At 36.6% G+C, this 22,590-nt stretch overlaps 1 protein-coding gene across 1 annotated transcript in view; it reads left to right on the plus strand.

Moving 5' to 3' along the window:
• The first annotated feature begins 5,945 nt into the window (after nucleotides 1-5,945).
• Nucleotides 5,946-22,590, plus strand: part of LOC128513116 (integrin beta-1-like) — a 76,482-nt gene continuing 59,837 nt past the window's right edge. Inside the window, exons 1-2 of the mRNA XM_053486763.1 lie at nucleotides 5,946-6,219; nucleotides 17,309-17,375. Coding sequence (XP_053342738.1) covers nucleotides 17,309-17,375 — 67 coding nt within the window. The 5' untranslated portion in view covers nucleotides 5,946-6,219. The remainder of the gene's footprint in view (nucleotides 6,220-17,308; nucleotides 17,376-22,590) is intronic.

A 22,590-nucleotide genomic window follows, 5' to 3' on the forward strand; every position in this document is an offset into this window, starting at 1 on the left:
TCTACAACAATGGGAAAAAAATCCTATAGACTTAACACCCGTTAGAAAAGTCATAGCACCCCATTCCCGAATAAGCTGCATGATTTGACACCTCATTCTAGTGATGAGAAGTTTGAATCATTATACTGACTCGGTTCTTTGAATCTCGTTCATCAAAATGAATGAATCTTTTTTTGAGTCATTTCGTTCTATTGATCAGAAATAAAATTAAATGTTGCATTTTCAGTAAAAAGACCCCCAATACGTCTACATACACAAATTTTGGCTATAGTTCCAGTAATCAAAATATTACAATGCAGCTAATACCCCTATCTCACCTACGCGGTTTCGCACGGTGGCCGTAAGTACAGTTCATCATGATTCACCGTGAGTTTTTGGCACTGTGAGTATGTTTCCATCTTTCATGTTTAACTTGTCGCATCTCATCGTGAGTCAAACTGCATAGGTAAGATAGGGGTATATAGCCATATTATAATAAACAGAATGAGAAGCTCACCTCTCATATCTTCCAGTCTGAGTCATTCGTTCTTTTGAATTTATTGCACCGCATAGCGTCTATGGGAGTCACGTGACAAAAGAACGGATCACTCGGGACTTGAAGACTCATTGAGGAGAACTGTTCAAATCTTGTTTCCTGTGTACTGCACTGCATAGCATCTATGGGAATCACGTGACAAAAAAACTAACGACTTGGAGTACAGTAGAAGAGTCATTGAAAAAAATCGCTCAATTCTGTTCCGTGTACATAACCTACGAAGGTTTTGCGATGATTTGCGCATGCGCGCCCAGTAGAAAATGAACTAATCACTTTCCGAGACTACTCGTTCTTCTGAGTCACGATAAAGATTTGTTTAAAAAGAACAAATCGTTCATGAACGACCCATTACTACCTCATTCATGGGTCTACAACAAACAGTGTGGGACTAGTTACACGCCAGACTTCTGTACGTAAGAAAAAAAAAGGGAAAAAAATTTATAATAAGCTGGTGAGATAATAGTAGCGCTTCGCAAGCACCACTTATAAAAATAATAATAAATATTATTATCGTTTCAAGCAGTGATGAAGGGCCCAAGCACCCTATGCCCTGTTTCAAAAAAGCCATCGCTACCCAGTTGCACCGCACAACTTGTACACATAACACACTATAACATGAGTGATCTGCGTGTTAGTATCACTGCAAGAAAAGAGGTGTATCTGTATTAGGAAACTCTCTTATACACCACTGATTTTCGAAAGTATCTACAAGTACCACTGAGCGTATACATCAAATTTCACCAAGCTAGGATACTTCTGGATTGATACCAATTCAGATGTATCTTGCTGAGGAATCCTTCCATGGTACAGCCATTTGTTGCAAATAATTAATTGATTCAGAATTTCTTTTATTAAAATCAAACCAAACACTAATAAATATACAAAGCAAAGTAAGAATAAGGGAAAAATTAACAAATGTGCATTCATGAAGGTGCAATTAAATTAAAAGCAATACTAAAACAAACATGCACCAGTGCTTGTTAGATGTCCAAAATAAATGTCCTTCTAGCTCGGTCCCATTAGATATTACACGCTGACGGCATGGCACGCAATTGCATCCTACTCATCCGACATCAGTTCCAGTATTGCAGTCTGCCACAGTTTTTTCTCTGCATCTGTTTGAATGACTCTACACCTGGACTCCAGCAAATGCAAAACACACCATACGTTAACCCCGTAAAAACACTCAGAGATGTACCCAACTTAATACATAGATGAATTTGTACACTTACTTATCTTTGTTGGTTTTTAGCCCCTGTCTTAATGGAATGCAATGTTTAACATGTTGGTAAAAAAAGATTCAGATAAGTAACAGAAACAATTTAAATTATTAGAGGAACAAAAATAAAGGGACATGAAAATAATTACAATAACAATTTCTGATTACCCTTTATACACGAAGGGTCTGCATCTGCAAAAGTCATCTTTAATTCCTCCAGCAGATATGTCATCACTGCCTGATCATGAAGTAAACTCATTCTGTGTGGAAAGAGAGTAGTATCATTAATTACATTTAAAATGATTATGTAAAACACCATACATAGCATGTAAATAAACATCATTCTTACCTAGTTTGTGGATCGTATTTATGTGGGTTGTTTTCTGAATTATGGACGTTCCTTACAGCTTCCTGTAATGTTGAATTAAAACCGCTTTAATACATACATCTGTAAACAACATTGTATCATTCGGATGTGTCAAACTTCTAAATATGCTGGACATCTACAACAATGCAAGTAATAAAAAGTAAATGTGTAGCCAAATGCTTAGGCTAACTTGGCAAGGTATTATTTACTACTGTATTGTCAAGTAACATAAAGCTCAACTTACCGCAATGCCCACGTTATGCGCTCTCTTAGCTCTTTTATGCACATAGCTTGACTCTTCCTGCGGTCTTCTCTCATCAAACTTGTGCTTAAATGCATCAGGATGCTGAATAACCTCTTTGAGAAGAGCAGTGTGTGCAGCTTGCTTCTCCTTCAAACCCTCAAGCTGAAGAGACAAAGGCACACCACGGCTAATCCCCCACCCGGCCATAATAAGAAGGACAGTACCTCTTCCTGCTAGTCATTAACATACAAAAGGCCTTTACACCTCACAGCCATCACCTCTCACTGCTAGCTGTGAGGATTCCTAGAAAGTTTAATCGATTCCCGTATACATCCACATACATGAGGTACCTGGTCGTTTCACAAAATTTCCTTTGCATTTTACCTTTCCAAGCACTCTGCCTCATACATCTTGCAAACTTAAAGTTTAGCGGAGATTTCCCATATCATATTTGTCTGGATACAGCTCCTTTCATGCAGTGTATGTGTGTGATGTGTGTGTGAGAAACATGACTTGTTAGTGTGTGTGGGTGTGTGTGTTTCTGCATGCGGGCATGTGAGACAGAGATGTGAGTGTTAAAATTTGTGATTTGTGATATACATGAGTATGAGTATATTTGTCTATATGTCAGTCTGAGTGTGAGAGTGTTAACATTGTGATATACAGTAAGTGTGTTTGTGCGTGTGTGTGCATCGTGAGAGAGGTGTGTGTGTGTGTGCATGTGTATGTGTGTGTGTGCGTGAAGAAAATGTTTCTGAAAATGTTTTCTGAAGAAAATGTGTGTGCTTGCCATGGCAAAACATTGGAGACATGCTAGCAACATGCTAATCACTTTAGCATCATGTTACCGACATTCTAATTATGTTGTTAGCAACATGCTAATATACGTTAGCATAATGCTAGCAACATGCTAATATACATAGCATAATGCTAGCAACATGCTAATCACACTAGCATCATGCTAGCAACATGCTAATCATGTTATTAGTGAAATGCTAGTATATTTAGCATCATGCCAGCAACATGATAATATAGTTAGCATCATGCCAGCAACATGCTAATATTGTTAGCATCATGCTAGCAACATTCTAATATTTTTAGCATAACGCTAGCAACATTCTAATAATTTAATTCAATTCAATTTTATTTGTATAGCGCTTTTAAGAATTGGCACTGTCGCAAAGTAGCTTTACACAATCAAAAAAAATATTTAAGTTTGTATGAGATGTGAACATATATAAATCAAAAATAATAAGACTGTCCCTGATGAGCAAGCCAAGGATGAAGGCGACAATGGCAAGGAAAAACTCCCTGAGATGGTAATAGGAAGAAACCTTGAGAGGAACCAGACTCAACGGGGAACCCACTCATTTGGGTAAAACGGATAGCAGGGATTGATCTGCGTCATACTGTGTGAGACTGGAAGTTCAGTATAACAGGAGATGTGTTTAAGTTAAAATTAAGTCCAATTCATTATTGCAGGTCCAGGTGGACTGTAGGACACCAGAACCAGAACACCAGGAGAGAGCTCCAGGGGCAGAGCGGGTCTGGATCACTGGCAGCTTAGGAGCGACATGTATAGCACAACAGAGAGAAAAAGGAAAAAGGGAAAGTAAGAGGGAGAGAGAGAGAGAAGAGGAGAGAGCAGAAGAGAAGAAGAAATGGCAGTTAGGTATGGTCACAGCCAAACAATGTATAATGTGAATGTATATTTGGAGCAGCGTGCAAGCAGCTAAATAAAAGCAGAGTGCTTGGCTAAATAAATAGGTTTTTAGCCTAGACTTAAACACTAAGTCTGTGACTGTTAATTTGAAGACTATTCCATAACTTTGGACCTTGTAAGAAAAAGCTCTGCCCCCTGCACCCTGCATTCTTTGATCGAAGTAGGCGTGGCGGATCGTAAGACACAAGCAGTTCACTCAGAAAATCTATGCGAAATTTCACAGGGAGCCAATGCAGTGTGGATAAAATACGTGTGATGTGCTCGTATCTTCTAGTTCTAGTAAGGACTCTCACTGCTGCATTCTGGACTAACTGAAGCTTGTTTATACACCTAGTTAAACAACCAGACAGTAAAGCATTACAATAGTCCAACCTAGAGGCGATAAAAGCATGAACTAGTTTTTCTGCATCGTTTAGTGACAATATATTTCTTATTTTGGCAATATTTTTGAGGTGAAAGAATGCTATCCTGGTAATATTATCTACTGTACATGTGCTTCAAATGAAAGGCTGGAATCTATAACACACAGAGGTCTTTCACTGTTGCACTTGATGGAACAGAAAGGCCATTTAAAGATACAGTGTGATCAGAACTTCTGTCTTATCAGGATTATGCAGAAGAAAGTTAATTATGTCTTGTGTCCTGCACACATTGCTCAACTTTAGTAAGCTGGTTATTCTCATCTGGTTTTGCTGAGACGTATAACTGTGTGTCATCAGCATAACAATGAAAACTAATACCATGTTTATAAAATATGTTGCCCAGAGGAAACATGTAAAGAGAAAAAAGGCCTAAAACTGAACCCTGTGGAACACCAAACTCTACTTTAGAACATTCAGAATGGTCACCATTAAAATCTACAAACTGATAATGATCATGCTAACAGCGTTGCTAGAGGCGTGGCTTATAAGCATCGATCAGTCTTTTGCATTTATATCATGATAAATGCAAAAGACTGATTGGTTGCCTGAGTTAAATGAGTCCAGCCCTATGTCTCCATGACAATGGGATCCACATTCTTCAAATGTGGTAGATTTTACCTTTCTAAAGGTAGATTTTACCTTTCTAGAATCCATTAAACTTGGTCTCAACATTACGTCTATGAGATTGGGTTTGTTAATTGCCCCTGCGGCAAACGTTTGTACGGAAGAAAAAAAAAAGAAGACATAATAGTGTAGTGTAGTGGTTAGCACTGTCGCCTAGCACCTCCAGGTCTCTGTGTGCATGGAGTTTACATGTTCTCCCCGTGCTTGGTGGGTTTCGTCAGGGTACTCAGGTTTCCTCCCACATTCTAAAGACATGTATGTAAGGGTAATTGACGTTATTAAATTGCCCGTAGTCAGTAAATGAGTGTGTGTGTATGTGCCCTGTGATGGATTGGCACCCTGTACCGCTTTTTGTGCCCTAAGTCTCCTGGGATAGGCTCCAGGCTTCCCTGACCCTGAATACAGGATAAAGCGGTATAGAAGATGAGTGAGTGAGTGATAATAATAGTAGTGTTTCGCTTCGTAAGCACCACTAATTACATCAAAGCGGATCATCTTATTTTTTTGTTCTAACCTTTTAACTATTTCTAAAAACTCTTCAACAGTCAACGACGATAATACAGCCTCTACAAAAAGTAGAATATCATGGAAAGGCTTGTTTATCGTAATTTAATTTAAAAAGTGAAACTCATCCTGTATTCATATTATAAAATGATTTATGCCTACAGGGTTCTTTTGCATATAAAGACATCCTTTCAACTCCTCACTTTGACCACTCCAATGTGCATGTCAAATAGCAGTATCTACGTTCTATATCTGTGGTTGCCGCTCCTGCATTTCCGCTGTGGGCGGGTTTAAGGACTGAGAGGTAGGCACCACCCGTTCCGCGTCCGCTAGCTACTCAGGACGTAGACTGCACTTTTCTAGTACAAGACATTCTAAATTCTTCTAAATATATGTATGCCTTAATCTCCTTTCACATTTTAAGGGCGGCATAAAAGGCGGCGTTCGAGACTTGTTCGACTGAATATCGAGTAACTTGCAACAAGGCAAACATAACTAAAGGATTTTTTTTTCAACTCATTGGACAATCATTTTGAAACAGTGGTCGAGAATTGATCTGCCGGCGGAGAATACGCGCCGAGGTAATTTTTAATCCATCATTCAATTAAATAAAAGACTTCTACACAATAGGATTATCTGAGCCGAAGGCGTTTAGATTGTCTATTGTTGGCTGTGTGGTCGCGATAACTTGGGTGGGGATGTTCGACATCAGAAAGAGAGAGACAGTTTCCGCACATTAACTAAGCACCTTTCTATTTTATTTAATTAGTAAAAAAAAAAAATCAGTTATGTTAGACATTATTTTATCTTGCCTTTATTTAGCAAGGGCAAGCTTGTGTTAATGTTAAAGCGCCCCAGACAATAGGCCTAAAAAGCCGCAGCTGTGGGGGAGAACCGCTGCTCGTTAATGCTTTATTTGGTAGTAGCTCACTTCCTTAAGTAAGAAAGACCTGGTGCAATGAAACGTCGAGCTCTTGCTTTAGAATAATACAAACAAAATGCAACTCGTGATTTCCAACAACTTTTAATACAACTAATACAGTTAAAGAAAGTGTTGTATCCTGTGTTGAAATTGTTGAGTGTATCAGAACAAGCACAGGCAGAAACACCCTGAGGCGCCATAAAAGATTCCCTCACGCTGATGTAGTTTAGCCTAAATGTGTTTGTGTGGCGTTTCTAGGAAATGCAATGATTCACACTAACAAAGTTTAATTTTTTTAATATTGCACCACTAATTACAAATGGTCCGGAATCGTTTGGCCACTGCCTGAAATTGCTTATACATCTGTAGTTGTTTTACAACACAAGTCGTAAGACTTTTAATCAAGAATCAGTGACGCACTTGATTAAGATCAGTGAACGTGTGTGAACCTGACAATGGTTACAAAAAGCTTGTCTTCTAGGTTTTATGCAGCTTAAATTGGACTTTTGATGTCGACATGGGTAATGTTTTAAGAAAACTAATCAAGGGAGAATGTGGTATAGATAAATATTTTGTGTTTAGATGTTTCATCAAATGTTTTAATAAAAAAAATAAGAGATGAGATGCAATTTCAATTTTGAAAAATAAAAATATGGCATAAATATAGTGTATACCTGTGTTAAATGTTTAAAGAAGTGTAAAAAGAATCTATCTACATGAAAATGCAAAATTGGCTTGCAAATGGCATGCCCAACCCAGAAGTGGCAATGTAACCCTTTCTGTAAATCCATGTTTTCAGTTCAGTAACCTAAAAAAGGTTCAAAACAAACATGGGTAACTTTCAGGGAACTGTAGTGCAGTTTGCATATGAAATGAAAGTCCAGAACTCAGAAAAAAATTAGTGTGTAGACTAAGTCATATATATATATATATATATATATATATATATATATATATATTTTTTTTTTTTTTTTTTTTTTAATTATACAGAGTCAGCCCCCGCAAAAAAAAAAACACCGTCTGGGGGGGGAAATATATATATATATATATATATATATATATATATATATATATATATATATATATATGCGCATATTATAAAAGTAATTATATTAATATAATAAACATACTATTTTTCTTTTTCTGAAATGTGTATACATATTTTTGGCTAACTCTGTACTGTCTATTAAGCAACAACGCCCCCTAGGGGCTAATTATTACCTTTCAGGAGTGGCCAGGGAGTGACCTACTGACCATGTGTGGTAAAGTTCATAGAAATGAACCGCTGCAGGAATGTCCATACCTGCAGCGGCCTTAAACTTAAATGACCAGTAATGAGCAATCCAGATTGTTTTTGTACACTTTTACTGTTGGCTTATTTTAGCTATTATTCTCTTTATACCTGCAAAATTCATTCAAACTCTCAGCCTTGTTGGTATTCAATCACACAGCAGTTGCGAAACTTGTATAAATGAGAGCTACTGAGTTTTCCCTTGCAGCAACAAATTCTCTGAGCACACTGTCAGTGATCCTTATCACCAGTTGAGTGCCCACACCCTGAACGTTAACTATTAAAATAAACATTCCTTTGCAGGTTGACACTTATTAAGCATTGTGCTTGACACTTTATCTCCATGTCCCCCTTTTACCCCTGTTAAGTGTAGGAGCTAATTTAACAATCCACATTTTATTATTACCATTTAATAGAATTTTCCAGTAAAGGAAAGTTTTAAAACGCTTGTGTATACAGTCAGTTATGTATGTTAGAAGTAAATAAAATTAAATCGGCCAGAATCAGCAGCAAAAACTAACAAGAAATGAACCAAGTCAGCCTTCATAATATGTCTACTACTTAATGATGGGAGTGGGTAAACATTCTATAATTTATCAGCAATGAGTAAACCAATTCCTGAGTGATGTATATGTTTACTTGCACACCGTTGTCTCCTTGATGCTCTTAAATGGAGATATATATAAATATTTATTTCAAATTTTATCAAAAACAAATCAGAACTGAGCTGTATATAAATGCAGTATTGGCTGTGCTGTTATAACTTTACCTGCTTTGCGCACCAACTGTTTCGAAGTTTTGAGGCCAAATTCCACACCCCTTGTTAAAATGGCTTCCAAAGTATATTTTAAAGTTACAGTAAAGTAAGTACAAATTGAACTGTTTTCTTTACCAGTTAGCCATACAGCTAGTTTTTGGTTAGCCATACACAAATGTGTTGTGTAGGAACATTTCTGCTAGCAGTTTCTTGTGTGCACAGGGGAAAAAAAATACAACTATACAACTTTATTTAGTTGTAAATTATTTTAAACTACAGATATGAGTATGGTTTGTTTTTAAATGAGGCATCATTTACTTGCAAACTAACAAATCAAAAGCACCATCTTTGTGCAGAAGTAGAGTATTATATTATAGTAGTATAGTAGAGAAGTAGAGAGTATTATATTATCTCTTTTTTTTCATTTTGGCACACTGCACCCGGGTAGGTAGTAACGAACTAAGGCTGCATATTAATGCTGGTAAGTGTCATTCCTAAATAAAAAAGACCAGAGCAAGCAAATGGTCACTGAAAGAACATCAAGTTATTAGAGTAAAATAAAAAGTCAAAAGTATACATTTATGGATTTGTGTTGCTGTTTATGCACAGTCATACACTGAGATATATGGTGCTGCATGATTTAAATGATATGAGTATAGTTAATATAGAGCACTTTGTGTTTTCTGTAAAAAACAATTAAATTAAAAAAAATAATGATTTTTTTTTGCCACATTCCCTAGCCCTAGCACCATCATATTTAAGTTTCTGATTCTGTTTTGCTAATAGCACCGTTCCAGATGTTTTTTTTCTGGTCTGCTGACGATAATACCCCTATCTCACCTACGCGGTTTTGCGCGTTGGCCGTAAGAACGGTTCATCATGATTCACTGCGAGTTTTGGCGCTGTGAGTACGTTTCCATCTTTCCGTGCGAAAAATTTTACATGTTTAATTTTTTTGGCGGTCCTTGTGGAAGCTTGCGGAACGTCGGCGGGCAATCGCGGCATCTCTTGATGCCTAACATTGTATCTCACCGTGAGTCAAACAGCATAGGTAAGATAGGGAAAATTAAGTCTTGAAAAATATTAAGTATGTTATATGTATGTTATAATATGTTTTGTTTAGATTGGTAAGTAAACATCATTAGCAAATCAGCATTAGAGTTGAAGAATTAACATCATCTAGTTGATCTTGACTAGCAGCCGTGTGCAAACCTCAAACTCAGCTGTATTGTAGTTTTAGTTTAGCTATCATTATTAGTTGGGTTCTTTACACGCCTCCTAATAATTTAAAGTGTTAGGTCTCCAATCTTTACCTCTGGATTGATTTGGCTTGCCTACACTCTTTCCTTCATCCCATTCACATACATGGTTGTTCTTAACTTTTGGCAAACCAATTGTCCTGCACCACGAACTGTCCTGTGTTGAAGATTGGCAATTACACTGTCAATTTTTGCTGTGACTGTTATTTGCAGTGCTAAAAACTCAGAGTTTGATAAACAGTTTAAATAATCAGTACTTGAACTTGCACCATAGCAGTTATATATGCCAAAAAGAAAATCAGTCTAAAGAAAACAGTTTTTTAGATGAAAACTGGTAGTTTCTTTGACTTATCCTGCCCTAATTTATGTTTTTTTTTCATAATGCTCAGACAAGGGTTTGAAAAGATTGGGGGGGAGTGATGGGGTGTGGGGATGGAAAAGTAAGGGAGATGATTTTAGAAGCTTGTAGGCCTGAGGGAGCTGACCTAACTGCCTCACCAAATATGGGCAAGTATGCATCTCTCTCTCACTAAACCCTAGCACTGACTTGTCCTCACTTTTTTTTTTTTTTTTGGCTACTCCTTTTCCTGTGTCAGAGCTGACTCATTGTAACTGGAATGTTCCACTGTTACAAAACAGTGCTATCTCCAAAAATGGATTTCAGATGAGACACATGACAATAGCTGTTCGCAGCAGTAAAGAAACTGAGACTCTGCAGTTTTTATTGATCATGTACTTCTTCCACTACCATTTTGAATGTTGACCGAGTGTTCAATAAATACATGAAAGATCAGAATTCTTTTTTGTTTTATTTTAGGCACATTATATTTGTCAATGTGCCTAAAAATAATAAAACATAAATTTTGATATTTTGTGTATTTATTCAAATGTATTTATGGTTATTGTCTTCAACAATATACTATATATTAATATTAAATATATTGAAATTATGACATAAGACAACTGATGGTCTAAAGTTCATTAAGAGGGCAAGAAAACTCTTGACAAAGCACACCTGTGAACTATTTTAGGGGACTACCTTGTGAATCTGTTGAAAGAATGCCATGAGAGTGCCAAGCTGTCATCAAGGTAAAATGTTTGGACGGTATGCAATCGGTAGTGGATCTTGTGCAGGGATCACTAAAGGGTGGACTGTGGTGCCATTCTGTATGAACACAGACCTATAATCAATAATTTCATTAATTGCTTTATTTTTTTGGCCGATGCAAGTTTTTCCCATCTTTTTGGTAGTGGTTTAGACGATCCGAAACTCTACAGACAGATAAGTAAGAGGCAAAGAGCGATGCAAGTAGAGAGAGTGCGATATAAGTAAAGGAGCAGTCAGGTGAAGAAATATAGACATATAGAATTATATAACTGTTACAAAGTGTTGACATTTATTTTTGCGACTGTTTAGTCAAGATTACACACACGTATACGTGTGTGTGTGTGTGTATACACGTACATATACACAACTAAATGTGGAATGTTGGTCCACTCCTCTTCAATGGCTGTGCGAAGTTGTTGGATATTAGTGGGAACTCGTACACGCTGTCGTATACGCCGGTCAAGCACATCCCAAACATGCTCAACGGGTGACATGTTCAGGGACATTTTCAGCTTCCAAGAACTGTGTACAGATCCTTGCAACATGGGGCCGTGCATTATCTTACTGAAACATGAGGTGATGTTCATGGATGTATGGCACAACAATGGGCCTCAGGATCTCATCACGGTATCTCTGTGCATTCAAAATGCCATCAATAAAATGTACCCGTGTTCTTCATCCATAACAGATGCCTGCCCATACCATAACCCCACCACCACCATGGGCCACTCGATCCACAACATTGACATCAGCAAAGCGCTCACCCACACGACGCCACACACGCTATCTGCCATCTGCCCTGAACAATGTAAACCGAGATTCATCTGTGAAGAGAACACCTCTCCAACGTGCCAGACGCCATCGAATGTGAGCGTTTGCCCACTCAAGTCTGTTACGGCGACGAGCTGGAGTCAGGTCAAGACCCCGATAAGGACGACGAGCATGCAGTTGAGCTTCCCTGAGACGGTTTCTGAAAGTTTGTGCAGAAATTGTTTGGTTATGCAAACCAATTGTTTCAGCAGCTGTCTGAGTGGCTGGTCTCAGACGATCTTGGAGGTAAACCTGCTGGATGTGGAGGTCCTGGGCTGGTGTGGTTACACGTGGTCTGCGGTTGTGAGGCTGGTTGGATGTACTGCCATATTCTCTGAAACGCCTTTGGAGACGGCTTATGGTGGAGAAATGAACATTCAATTCACGAGCCACATTCCAGGGTGGCCTTTTATTGTGCACTACTCATGATGTCAGATCAGCATCTTGATGTGGCACACCTGTGAGGTGGGATGGATTATCTCAGCAAAGCAGAAGTGCTCACTATCACACATTTAGACTGATTTGTGAACAATGTTTGAGAGAAATGGTAATATTGTGTATCTGGAATGAATTTTAGATCTTTCAGTCCATCTCATGAAAAATCAGAGCAGAAACAAAGGTGTTGCGTTTATATTTTTGTTGTGTGTGTGTATATATATATATATATATATATATATATATATATATATATATATATATATATATATATATGTGTGTGTGTGTGTGTGTGTTAGGGGTGTGACGAGACGCTTTTCCCACAAGACGAGACACAAGACTGGCTTCACGAGAACGAGACGACTTTTAGACATTTTATTTTTTTTTTAAAGAAATCCTCAATGTTTAAATATATACCAAAAATAGCATTTTATTTAACTGAAAAACACAAAATGCCAAAAATGCATGTCCATTTTGAAATCAACTTTATGAAATAAAACTTCTATTTTGATGAATAATATGCAGTAATAACGTAAAACACTGCAAAATATTTTGCCACAAACTGACAGGCAATTAATTGCACAATAAAATTAAATAGTATAAATAAAAAATAAATAATAAGCAACTTAAATATCTCTTTACTTGCCATTAACCATTATAAGTGTAACTATCAAAGTAGTGCTGTCTTAAAACTCAGAGTGCAAAACAATGAACAATTTTTTTAAGCATGGAAAAAAAGCTAAGACCTAGGAAATGAGGTAATGACCTATACAGAACAGCCTAAGATATGGTCATGTTTTTTTTTTTTTTTTTTTTAAGAATAAGGGATGGCGTACTTTGTTTCCAGTGTGTGGATGAGTCGCCGAAATCCCAGATTTTCCACCACAGAAAATGGTCTCATATCGGCTGCAATGAAAACGCGGATGTCTGTTATTGCCTTGGCTTTTGCATTGTATGGTGGAAGTTTAACTGCAAAGGGATTTATGGTTGTTTGCCCTTACACGCGAACTGAATTGCTTTCCGTTTTCTTAACAGGCGCTTCTTTTCGTAACGAGCTTTGGTTGTTTTCTAAATGCTTTTGCATAGTCCTTGTGTTAGCAGAGGTGTACGGTATTAATTTCTTAGTGTTTGCAAATTGTCTTTGTCTTGTCTGTCATTTTTTCGCCGTTTATTTCCACAAGGAATCCAAAATGTTGCCACAACGATTTAAATGCGGTGGGAGCATCTACTATCCTTACTTCTCCCTTACACTCAATCATGCCAATAACGCAAGGATATTGTCACGTTCTCACAAGACCAGACGCATCTCGCGAAACAAATTGATCTAATATATATGTAAATAATTTTTAAAAATATTTCATTTGTTTTATTTATTTTCTCAGTTTTATTTTTAAATGCAGCTTTCTTGTTTAATATGAAAAGAATATACATATTTAGTTCATGGTTAAACATAAATATTGATTATACAATGGTGAAATGATGTGTGGTGTGGTGGAACGATGAAACCCTTCAAATCTTTACAGTCTCCAATATTATTATGGAATAGATGCTGATAAGTCTGTTTTAATGGTGTGGCTGCATCAAACAAACAAATGCAATTGATGATTTTTCAACAAATAACAGAGAATGTGTTTAAACTTGAACATAAAAAAGATACAAATAGCCAAAAAGTTTTTAACAAATTTTATGGTTTTTGAGAATGTGTAAAATTTTAAGGGTGTCTGAAAACTTTTCTCCACCACTGTATATCACAATAAAAATAATTATTATTAGAAATAATGATATTCCTGACATATGCTTGTGGGTGATTCCATCTCAAATCAACCAGTGGGTTCCACCACATGATCACAGATTTTGCTGATTTTTTTCACCAATTGTTGGTATTGCCATGAAAAAAAAAACCCCAAATTTTTTGTCCCAACTCCCACTCGTTAAAAAATGGCAGCCATCTTGATTTTTGGCCTCGATGGGCTTCGAGACGTGCCACGCCCCTTTTTGAAATCCTCTTTTCCTTGATAACTCACTTGCTATATGTCATATGGAGATGAAACTGGGTATATTTATGTAACTTTTTATGTAGATTCAGATTCTGCAATCAGAATTTGGCTATCTGATGTGGTTATGGAGATATTTCTGAAAAAAACATTACCCCTTTTCGACCCCCCAGAACCCAAGGTCTGCATGTATATATGTTACACAAAAAAATAGGGGTTACTTCACATCACCTCATCTTGAAAATGAATAAAAACCAGGGGTGTGTTATGCCCTGTTTTATAGAAATCTTTAAATTAATCTTTAATTAAAAAATTAATTGTCCAGGTTTTGCAAATGTTTTTCGATTTGATACACATTTTATATACAGAAAATGTACATGGATCTACACAATAGGCCTTATCTACCAGTAAATGTGTCATTTTATGGTGGCACATGTAAGATACATGTATCACTGTCAAACAGTATCCTGTAACTGAACCATTCAGGTTCATACTGATTCGAAAGTTGAATTATCTCCAACCAACTCCATGAGTGACCTCGCACTCAAGGAACTTGGTGATTGCATCATCTTTTTCTTGGTACTAATTAAGTGCAGAAAAACAAAAGCAGGTGGGCGTGTTTCATTTATGTTAATTTATTAACTGAAGCTTTCCAGTGTAGTTTGTTATCTTAATCACAATCTGATTACAAAGACTTGATGGCAAAGCTTGTCTGTTCTTTGGATTCTCGTGACTATATGTTGCACAGGTGTGAGCAGTGCCCCCCTAAATCAAAATGACTTTGGTAGCTACAAAGTGCATGCCTTTCCTAGTTAATATTATTTGTGTCACTGCAACTTGACAGGTCTCGTACATGTACCCTTTTGGTCTTATTTCATGAACTCATTTTGTTCTTTCACAATCGGATACCCAGGGTGATGAAAAAAACTGATTAGTCCTTTTAGTGTAGAGAGATGAATAATGTCATTATCAGTCTTTGACTAGATATGCATTACAGAGAAATTTGAGGTAATTTTACTTTGAAAGGAGCAGTATTCTACAGATATTGCAGTACATTTCTGTGTGTTAAATCATAAAATGTTGCAAAACCTGGACAATTAATTTTTTATGATTTCTATAAAACGGGGCATAACACACTTCTGGTTTTTATTTATTTTCAAGATAAGGTGATGTGAAGTAACCCCTATTTTTTTTTTAAATAACATATATACATGCAGACCTTGGGTTCTGGGGGGTCGAAAAGGGATACCCCAAAAAATGTTTTTTTAGAAATATCTCCATAACCACAGCACGAAATCTGATCGCAGAATCTGAATCTACATAAAAAATTACATAAATATACCAAGTTTCATCTCCATATGACATATAGCAAGTAAGTTATCAAGGAAAAGAGGATTTCAAAAAGGGGCGTGACACGTCTTGAAGCACTTTGAGGCCAAAAATTAAGATGGCTGCCATTTTTTAACGAGTGGGAGTTGGGACAAAAAAAATTGGGTTTTTTTTATTTTCATGGCAAAACCAACAATTGGTGAAAAAATCAGCAAAATCTAAGAAGTGATGGTGGAAAATTTCTCTTTCATTGGTTGTTTTAAGATGGAATTACTCTTAAAAAAACATCTTAAAACTCTTGGAAAACATCTTAAAAAGGACCTTTTGAGTTTTAGTTGAATAACCCTGATTTAGTGTGTCGGGTAGTGAAGAAATGAAGTCTTTGACCAAGCCAAGCACTTCATCATTACTGAAGTCAGGGCTACATGACAATAGTTGTTGAGGAAAGCAGGATGGGGTTTCTTTGGGACAAGAACAATTATTCACTCAGAAGCATGTGAGGATTACCAGTTGAGTTAAGGAGAGGTGTAATATTACTGCGAAGACGGGTGCAAACTTGTCTGTCCTCCCTCTAAGCCGAAACTTCCGTAATTTTTTTTTTTTTTTTTTTTTTTTTTTTTTTTTATAGTGTGTGTACAATTACCTTATCAATATTTTCACTTTTTCTTTTAATTTTGTTTTGGTCAATGGAATCCTGACCTTTTGGTCATATATGTATGAAGGATATGACAGTGCTGTGCTGAGAATGAATGACCACTCTGGTTAGCAATGCTTAAATGCACCTCAAAAAGTAAGAAAAATCGATAATTGTGTACTTGCCTAATAATTGGCCAGATAGTTTTAACTATGTGTATCTTTGCATTATTTATCACTGTGCTTGATCTACAGTGGAACCTCGGATTACGTACAACATTTGTTCCGGGAGCGGGCTTCTATTCTAAAACACTCGAAACCAAATTTAATTTCCCTATAAGAATTAATGGAAACTCAAATTATTCGTTCCACAGCCCAAAAAAATAATTGCATGCAGGCGCTGTGTGTATGTGAGTCTAGAGTAAGAGAAGACTCTTGCTTTCAGCCCCCTTTGTCTCCTCCTTCTCATCTTACACAGTAAACCTTTCTCCTCTCTTGTTTGAATTTCGCACAAACACATTAACGGAAAGACTGTTTTGTCAGAAAAATTAGCAAGGAACATCGCTAATGTCACTCCTGTGAGTGCATACTAATGGAATCACTGCTGTAAAGTAAAACAAATTAACCTGCACTTTACCTTTTAAATAAATTGCAACGAAAAAAAAAAAAAATTGTTTTTGTGTAGAGCAGAGTGTCTGCGCACACTAAAGGCGAGAGAGGGTGTGTGAACTGGCACGGTGTCAAATTACGTGCGCACACACGACAGGCTAAGGGAGAGCATGGATTTTTAACCTCTAATGAGACTTTTTGTTTGCGCTTTCAAAAACAAAATGTGTGTGTCTAAAACAAAATGTGTGTTTTAGACACACACACGTGATCAGTGTTATAGTAAACAGTACATGCATGCACAGATGTTGATTTTACCAGTTAGAGATGCGCACTAAGACCCAGCAGGGGAGATGATTAACCACAATTTCGCAGCGCAAGAGAGAGAAAAAACATTGGCTCAATTGTGAACACTCGCAAACCGCGTTACTTGCAATCCAAGGTTTCACTTTATAGCCGAATAATGCAGATGGTGAATGTTTTTTTTGTTTAGTTTTTTTAAACAAGTGTTTTGTATATGTTGTAGATGAAAGGGAAGGTGCTGTTGATATCTGTTCTTCTGGAGTTCTTCTCGTTTTGTTCAGCTCAACTAGGTAAGGTCATGCAAGACACATGTACACATCTTTTAAATCAAGTTGAAAATGGACCCTACCTGGGCTTGTCACTGGGCATTTCTCTAACCTAACAGGTGTATGCATTTACACTTTTTTTTTTTTTTTTTTTTTTTTGGCCATGGTGACCATATAAATCACTTTTTGTTTCATTGATTAGTTCAGTTCATGTGCATATGTTTTACTCAATTTGTACTCCTTTTACAGCTGAAAAGGGATTATTATTATAATTTTATATTATAACTATATAATTGTGAGACCCAGTCCACAGGGATACCAGTCAAAAGTTGCCTTTTAATTCACTGTGTTTTGTTATATAATTTATTTCCTACATTCTAGACCAATACTTAGGATTTCAACTATGAAATAGCATATGGAACACAGATGAAATTAGGTAATTAAGTAACGGCATCCAGTTGTTATTTTAAGACATGAAGATCAGCTGTTCTGGAAAAGTTCTGGCAAGAACAGTATTGTCAAATGCATTTGCAAAGTCCATCAAGCACCATGATGAAACAGGCTCTCTATCAATGACTATCCCACAAACGTTTAATTAATTTGGAGTTACCAGCCTTCACCAAATCACCAACTCCTTAGATTAGAGTTTAACAGAGCATAAGTAGCAGACACATCTTAATATCAACTGTTCAAAGTAACTGCATATTTTGAATGCCTTCAGCATTGCTTTACAATGTAGAAAGAAGGGGAAAAAAACAGGAGACACATAAAATTAGGTGTGTCCAAATTTTGACTGGTGTGTATTTCCAGTGAAGTCTTAATTTTGGCTAAAAAATTAATTCCTCATGAAGTGATTACATGTAACGAAGATATCAAGCAAGCCAAGCATGTCTTTTATTACCAGATATAGTTTTTTTCCAATTAGTTGTAATTAACTATGAATTAAAATAACATTTTAAACAATTCAGTGCTTACAGTAATACTGCAGTCTCTTGATTTAATAAATTAGAGTTTAAGGATAAATAATTTGTACTTTACTATAGTGTACTTTACTTTTTATTTTATTTTATTATTATTTAAGGATTTAAGGATTCATATCATCATTGTAACCAAGAGATGAACTGATTAGATTAAATAATTGACTAAATGGGATCATGGTTAAATATTTTCTTCCTTTTTCCCTTTTTAATTTAAGTATTGTAAGGGTATTTCTCTAAAGTACAGTATATACTGTATAAGGGTATTACTAGCAAGATCCGTCATTTTTATGACAGAATTATCCCCATGATCGCTGTTTTATACAATATTTTCCCTGTATAGTAAAACACAAAAGTAAAGCAAATATTGTACAGTCGTGGCCGAAAGTTTTAAGAATTACATAAATATTGGAAATTGAAAAAGTTGCTTAAGTTTTTATAATAGCAATTTGCATATACTTCAGAATGTTATGAAGAGTGATCAGATGAATTGCATAGTCCTTCTTTGCCATGAAAATGAACTTAATCCCCCAAAAACCTTTCCACTGCATTTCATTGGTGTCATTAAAGAACCTGCTGAGATCATTTCAGTAATAGTCTTGTAAACTCAGGTAAGAATGTTGACGAGCACAAGGCTGGAGATCATTGTCAGACTGATTGGGTTAGAATGGCAGACTTGACATGGTAAAAGGAGGGTAATGCTTGAAATCATTGTTCTTCCATTGTTAACCATGGTGACCTGCAAAATAAATGTGTGCAGCCATCATTGCGTTGCATTAAAATGGTTTCACAGCCAAGGATATTGTGGCTACTAAGATTGCTCCTAAATCAACAATTTATAGGATCATCTTGAACTTTAGGGAAAGAGGCTCAATTCTTGTTAAGAAGGCTTCAGGGCGTTCAAGAAAGTCCAGCAAGCGCCAGGATTGTCTCCTAAAGAGGATTTAGCTGCGGGATCGGAGTGCCACCAGTGCAGAGCTTGCTCAGGAATGGCAGCAAGCAGCTGTGAACGCATCTGCACGCACAGTGAGACGAAGACTTTTGGAAGATGGCCTGGTGTAAAGAAGGGCAGCAAAGAAGCCACTTCTCCCAAAAAAAAACATCAGGGACAGATTGATCTTCTGCAGAAAGTATGGTGAAGAGAAGAAAAGGTGAGCGCTACCATCAGTCCTGTGTCATGGCAACAGTAAAGCATCCTGAGACCATTCATGTGTGGGGTTGCTTCTCATCCAAATGAGTGGGCGCACTCAAACTCCCCAGATCTTAATCCCATTAAGAACTTGTGGTCAATCCTCAAGACAAACAAAAATCCACTAATTCCGACAAACTCCAAGAAGTGATTATGAAAGAATGGGTTGCTATCAGTCAGGATATGGCCCAGAAGTTGATTGAGTCCTGAAAAAGAAGGGGCAATATGCAAATACTGACTTTTTGCATAAATCTCATGTAATTGTTAATAAAAGCCTTTGAAACATATGAAGTGCTTGTAATTATATTTCAGTACATCACAAACAACTGAAAGATCTAAAAGCAGTTTAGCAGCAAACTTTGTGAAAACTAATTTGTCACTCAAAACTTTTGGCCACGGTATACTAAATAAAGACCTGATCTTATGTACACTACTAGCCAAATGTTTGGGGACACCTTCTCCTTTGTTGGATTTTCTTTATTTTTATTTTTAACATTTGTACAAATCCAAACTATGAAAGAACACAATCAAATTTAATTTTATTTGTACATCGCTTTTAACAATTGTTATTGTCTCAAAGCAGCTTTACAATCAAAATGGATAGATAAAGGAGTAAAGCCTGCAACTCTCTACCTGCTACTCTCTACGGAGTCACTGCTGTAAAGTAAAAAAAAAAAAAAAAAAAAAAAAAGAATTAACCTGCACTTTACCTTTGAAAAGAATTGCGACAGAGCAGTGTTTCTGTGTAAAGCAAAGAGAGTTTGTCTCTGCGAAAGCAAAAGTAGTCAGACACAAACAAGCAAGCACAGCAGGCAAAGAGCAGACTAAGCCTTGAGCAGAGAAAGAAAATATTTTTTTAATGTCTCTGAGACTTGCTTTTGCTTAATAAACAGAACATGCGCGCTGTACACACACGCATACAGACACAAATTAAAATGTTTTACACACACACGTGGTCAGTGTTATAGTAAACAGTACACGCGGGCACAGGTGTTGATTCTACCAGTGAGAGACGTGCACTAAGACGATTCCGCAGCACAAGAGAGAGAAAAACCGTTGGTATAGTTGTGATTACGTGATATATTTTATACATAATACTCGGTACTCGTAAACCAAGACTTATTCCCTATTTTCCAAGTCAAAATGTATAAAAAATCTTGCGTTACTTGCAATCCGAGGTTTCACTGTACTGGTATTGGACCTTTTTTTTTTTTTTTTTTTTTTTTTTTTTAAATACTAGCACCGTACTTTTTAGTACCGGTATACCATGTTATACTAGCTCACAGAACCAGTCTTTCACAGTTTGTCGTGGGGTATGCCTGTGCCATCAGGGAAAAAACCTGATGGGATAACCTAGTTGTTCAGTACATTAGCTGACTGTTGCCACATAAGCTTGCTGTGGCTAGGCCTGACCAGTTGAGCAACAGATCATAACAGAGGCTTGTACAATGGGCACTCTGAAAAAAGACTACAGTGCTTTATTTATGAGCTTTCTCACCTTGACAAACCCACTGCTCTAGAATAGGGTAAGTCTGTAATCATGAGACTACATGGCCCTTTTTTTCCACTGCTCCAAAGTCCTATCTTTATTAGATAAGTTTATTAATCCCACGGTGGTGTAGTGTAGATAGGACTAACATGAATAAGGTAAAAAGCAGATTATTGCAAAGATTAATGCACACAGTAAAATATTTTAGAATAAAAAAAGAAATAAAGTAAATACAAAGGAGAAAAGCTAATAAAATTTAATTTGCACTGGTACTAAGATATTGCACAGATAACTGCACTTAAATACCCATGTACATTGCCACGAAAAAATATCCCAATTAATTTTTTGCATATTTGTTAGTGTTAAATGATTCAGCTCATGAAACAAATTTTAATATTACACAAACCAGAGTAAATACAAAATACAATTTTTAAAGGAAGCTGTCCAAACCTTTGTGGCCCTTTGTAAAAAAGTAATTGTCCCCTGATGAATCATAAATGAACTGTGATTTTTGAAAAGCGGAATTAAAAATGCGCTTACCACACCCAGGCCTGATTACTGCCAGATGTGTTAAATCAAGAAATCACTTAAATAGTTCCTGTCTGACAAAGTAAAAAATTCAAAGATTAAAAAGCAATTCTTTGAATTTAAAGATTTCAAAAAACAATATGGTTTAAAGAAATTCAAGAACAGATGAGAAAGTAAAGCAAATACTTTATGGCAATGGGTACTGTGTATATACAGTGCCTTGCAAAAGTATTCATACCGCATGAACTTTTCCACATTTAGTTACGTTACAACCACAAATGTTAATGGATTTTATGTGATGGATCAACACAAATCATCAAACAAAGTGGCACATAATTGTGAAGTGGAAAAGAAAGAAATTAATTTTCTAAAAAGTGTGGCTTGCAATTGTATTAAGCTTCTTTTACTCTTGAAACCCTAACTAAAATCCAGTGGAACCAATCGTTTTCAGAAGTAAGATGATCCACAGGGATCCACAGTTTAAGTGGGAGAAACAACTATTAGTTGTGCATCCCACAAATCGGGCCTGTATGGAAGTGGCCAGAGGAAAGCCTTTGTTAAAAGAAAGCAAAAAGTTCTGTTTGCAGTTCCACATTGCTTGTTGCAAACTGCACTAGCTTTTTTTTTTTTTTTTTCCTCCTGACTGTACAAACTTTACACTGGACCTCAAACAGCTTGAATTCTTTGCCTCGCGTCTCTTTCTCCAGACTCTGGAACCTTAATTACCAAATGAAATGTAAAATCTACTTTCAACTAAAAAGAGGACTTTGACCCACTAAGCAAAAGTCCAGTCCTTTTTTTTTTGTCCTTAGCCCAGGTAAGATGCCGCAGACATTGTCTCTGGTTCAAGAGTGGTTTAACGCAAGGAATGCGACCGTTGTAACTTGGATGTCTTGGATATATGTGTGGTGGCTCTTGAAGCACTGACTTCAGCTGCAGTCCATATTCTTGTGCATCTCTCCCAAATTATTGAATGGGTTTTGCTTCACAGTCCTCTCAAAGCTGCACCTATCCCTGTTGTCCTTTTTTAAACTAAAATATATATACAGCACTTTA

The sequence above is a fragment of the Clarias gariepinus genome, chromosome 25 (genome assembly GCF_024256425.1).
Source record: "Clarias gariepinus isolate MV-2021 ecotype Netherlands chromosome 25, CGAR_prim_01v2, whole genome shotgun sequence".
In the NCBI taxonomy this organism is placed as follows: Eukaryota; Metazoa; Chordata; class Actinopteri; order Siluriformes; family Clariidae; genus Clarias; species Clarias gariepinus.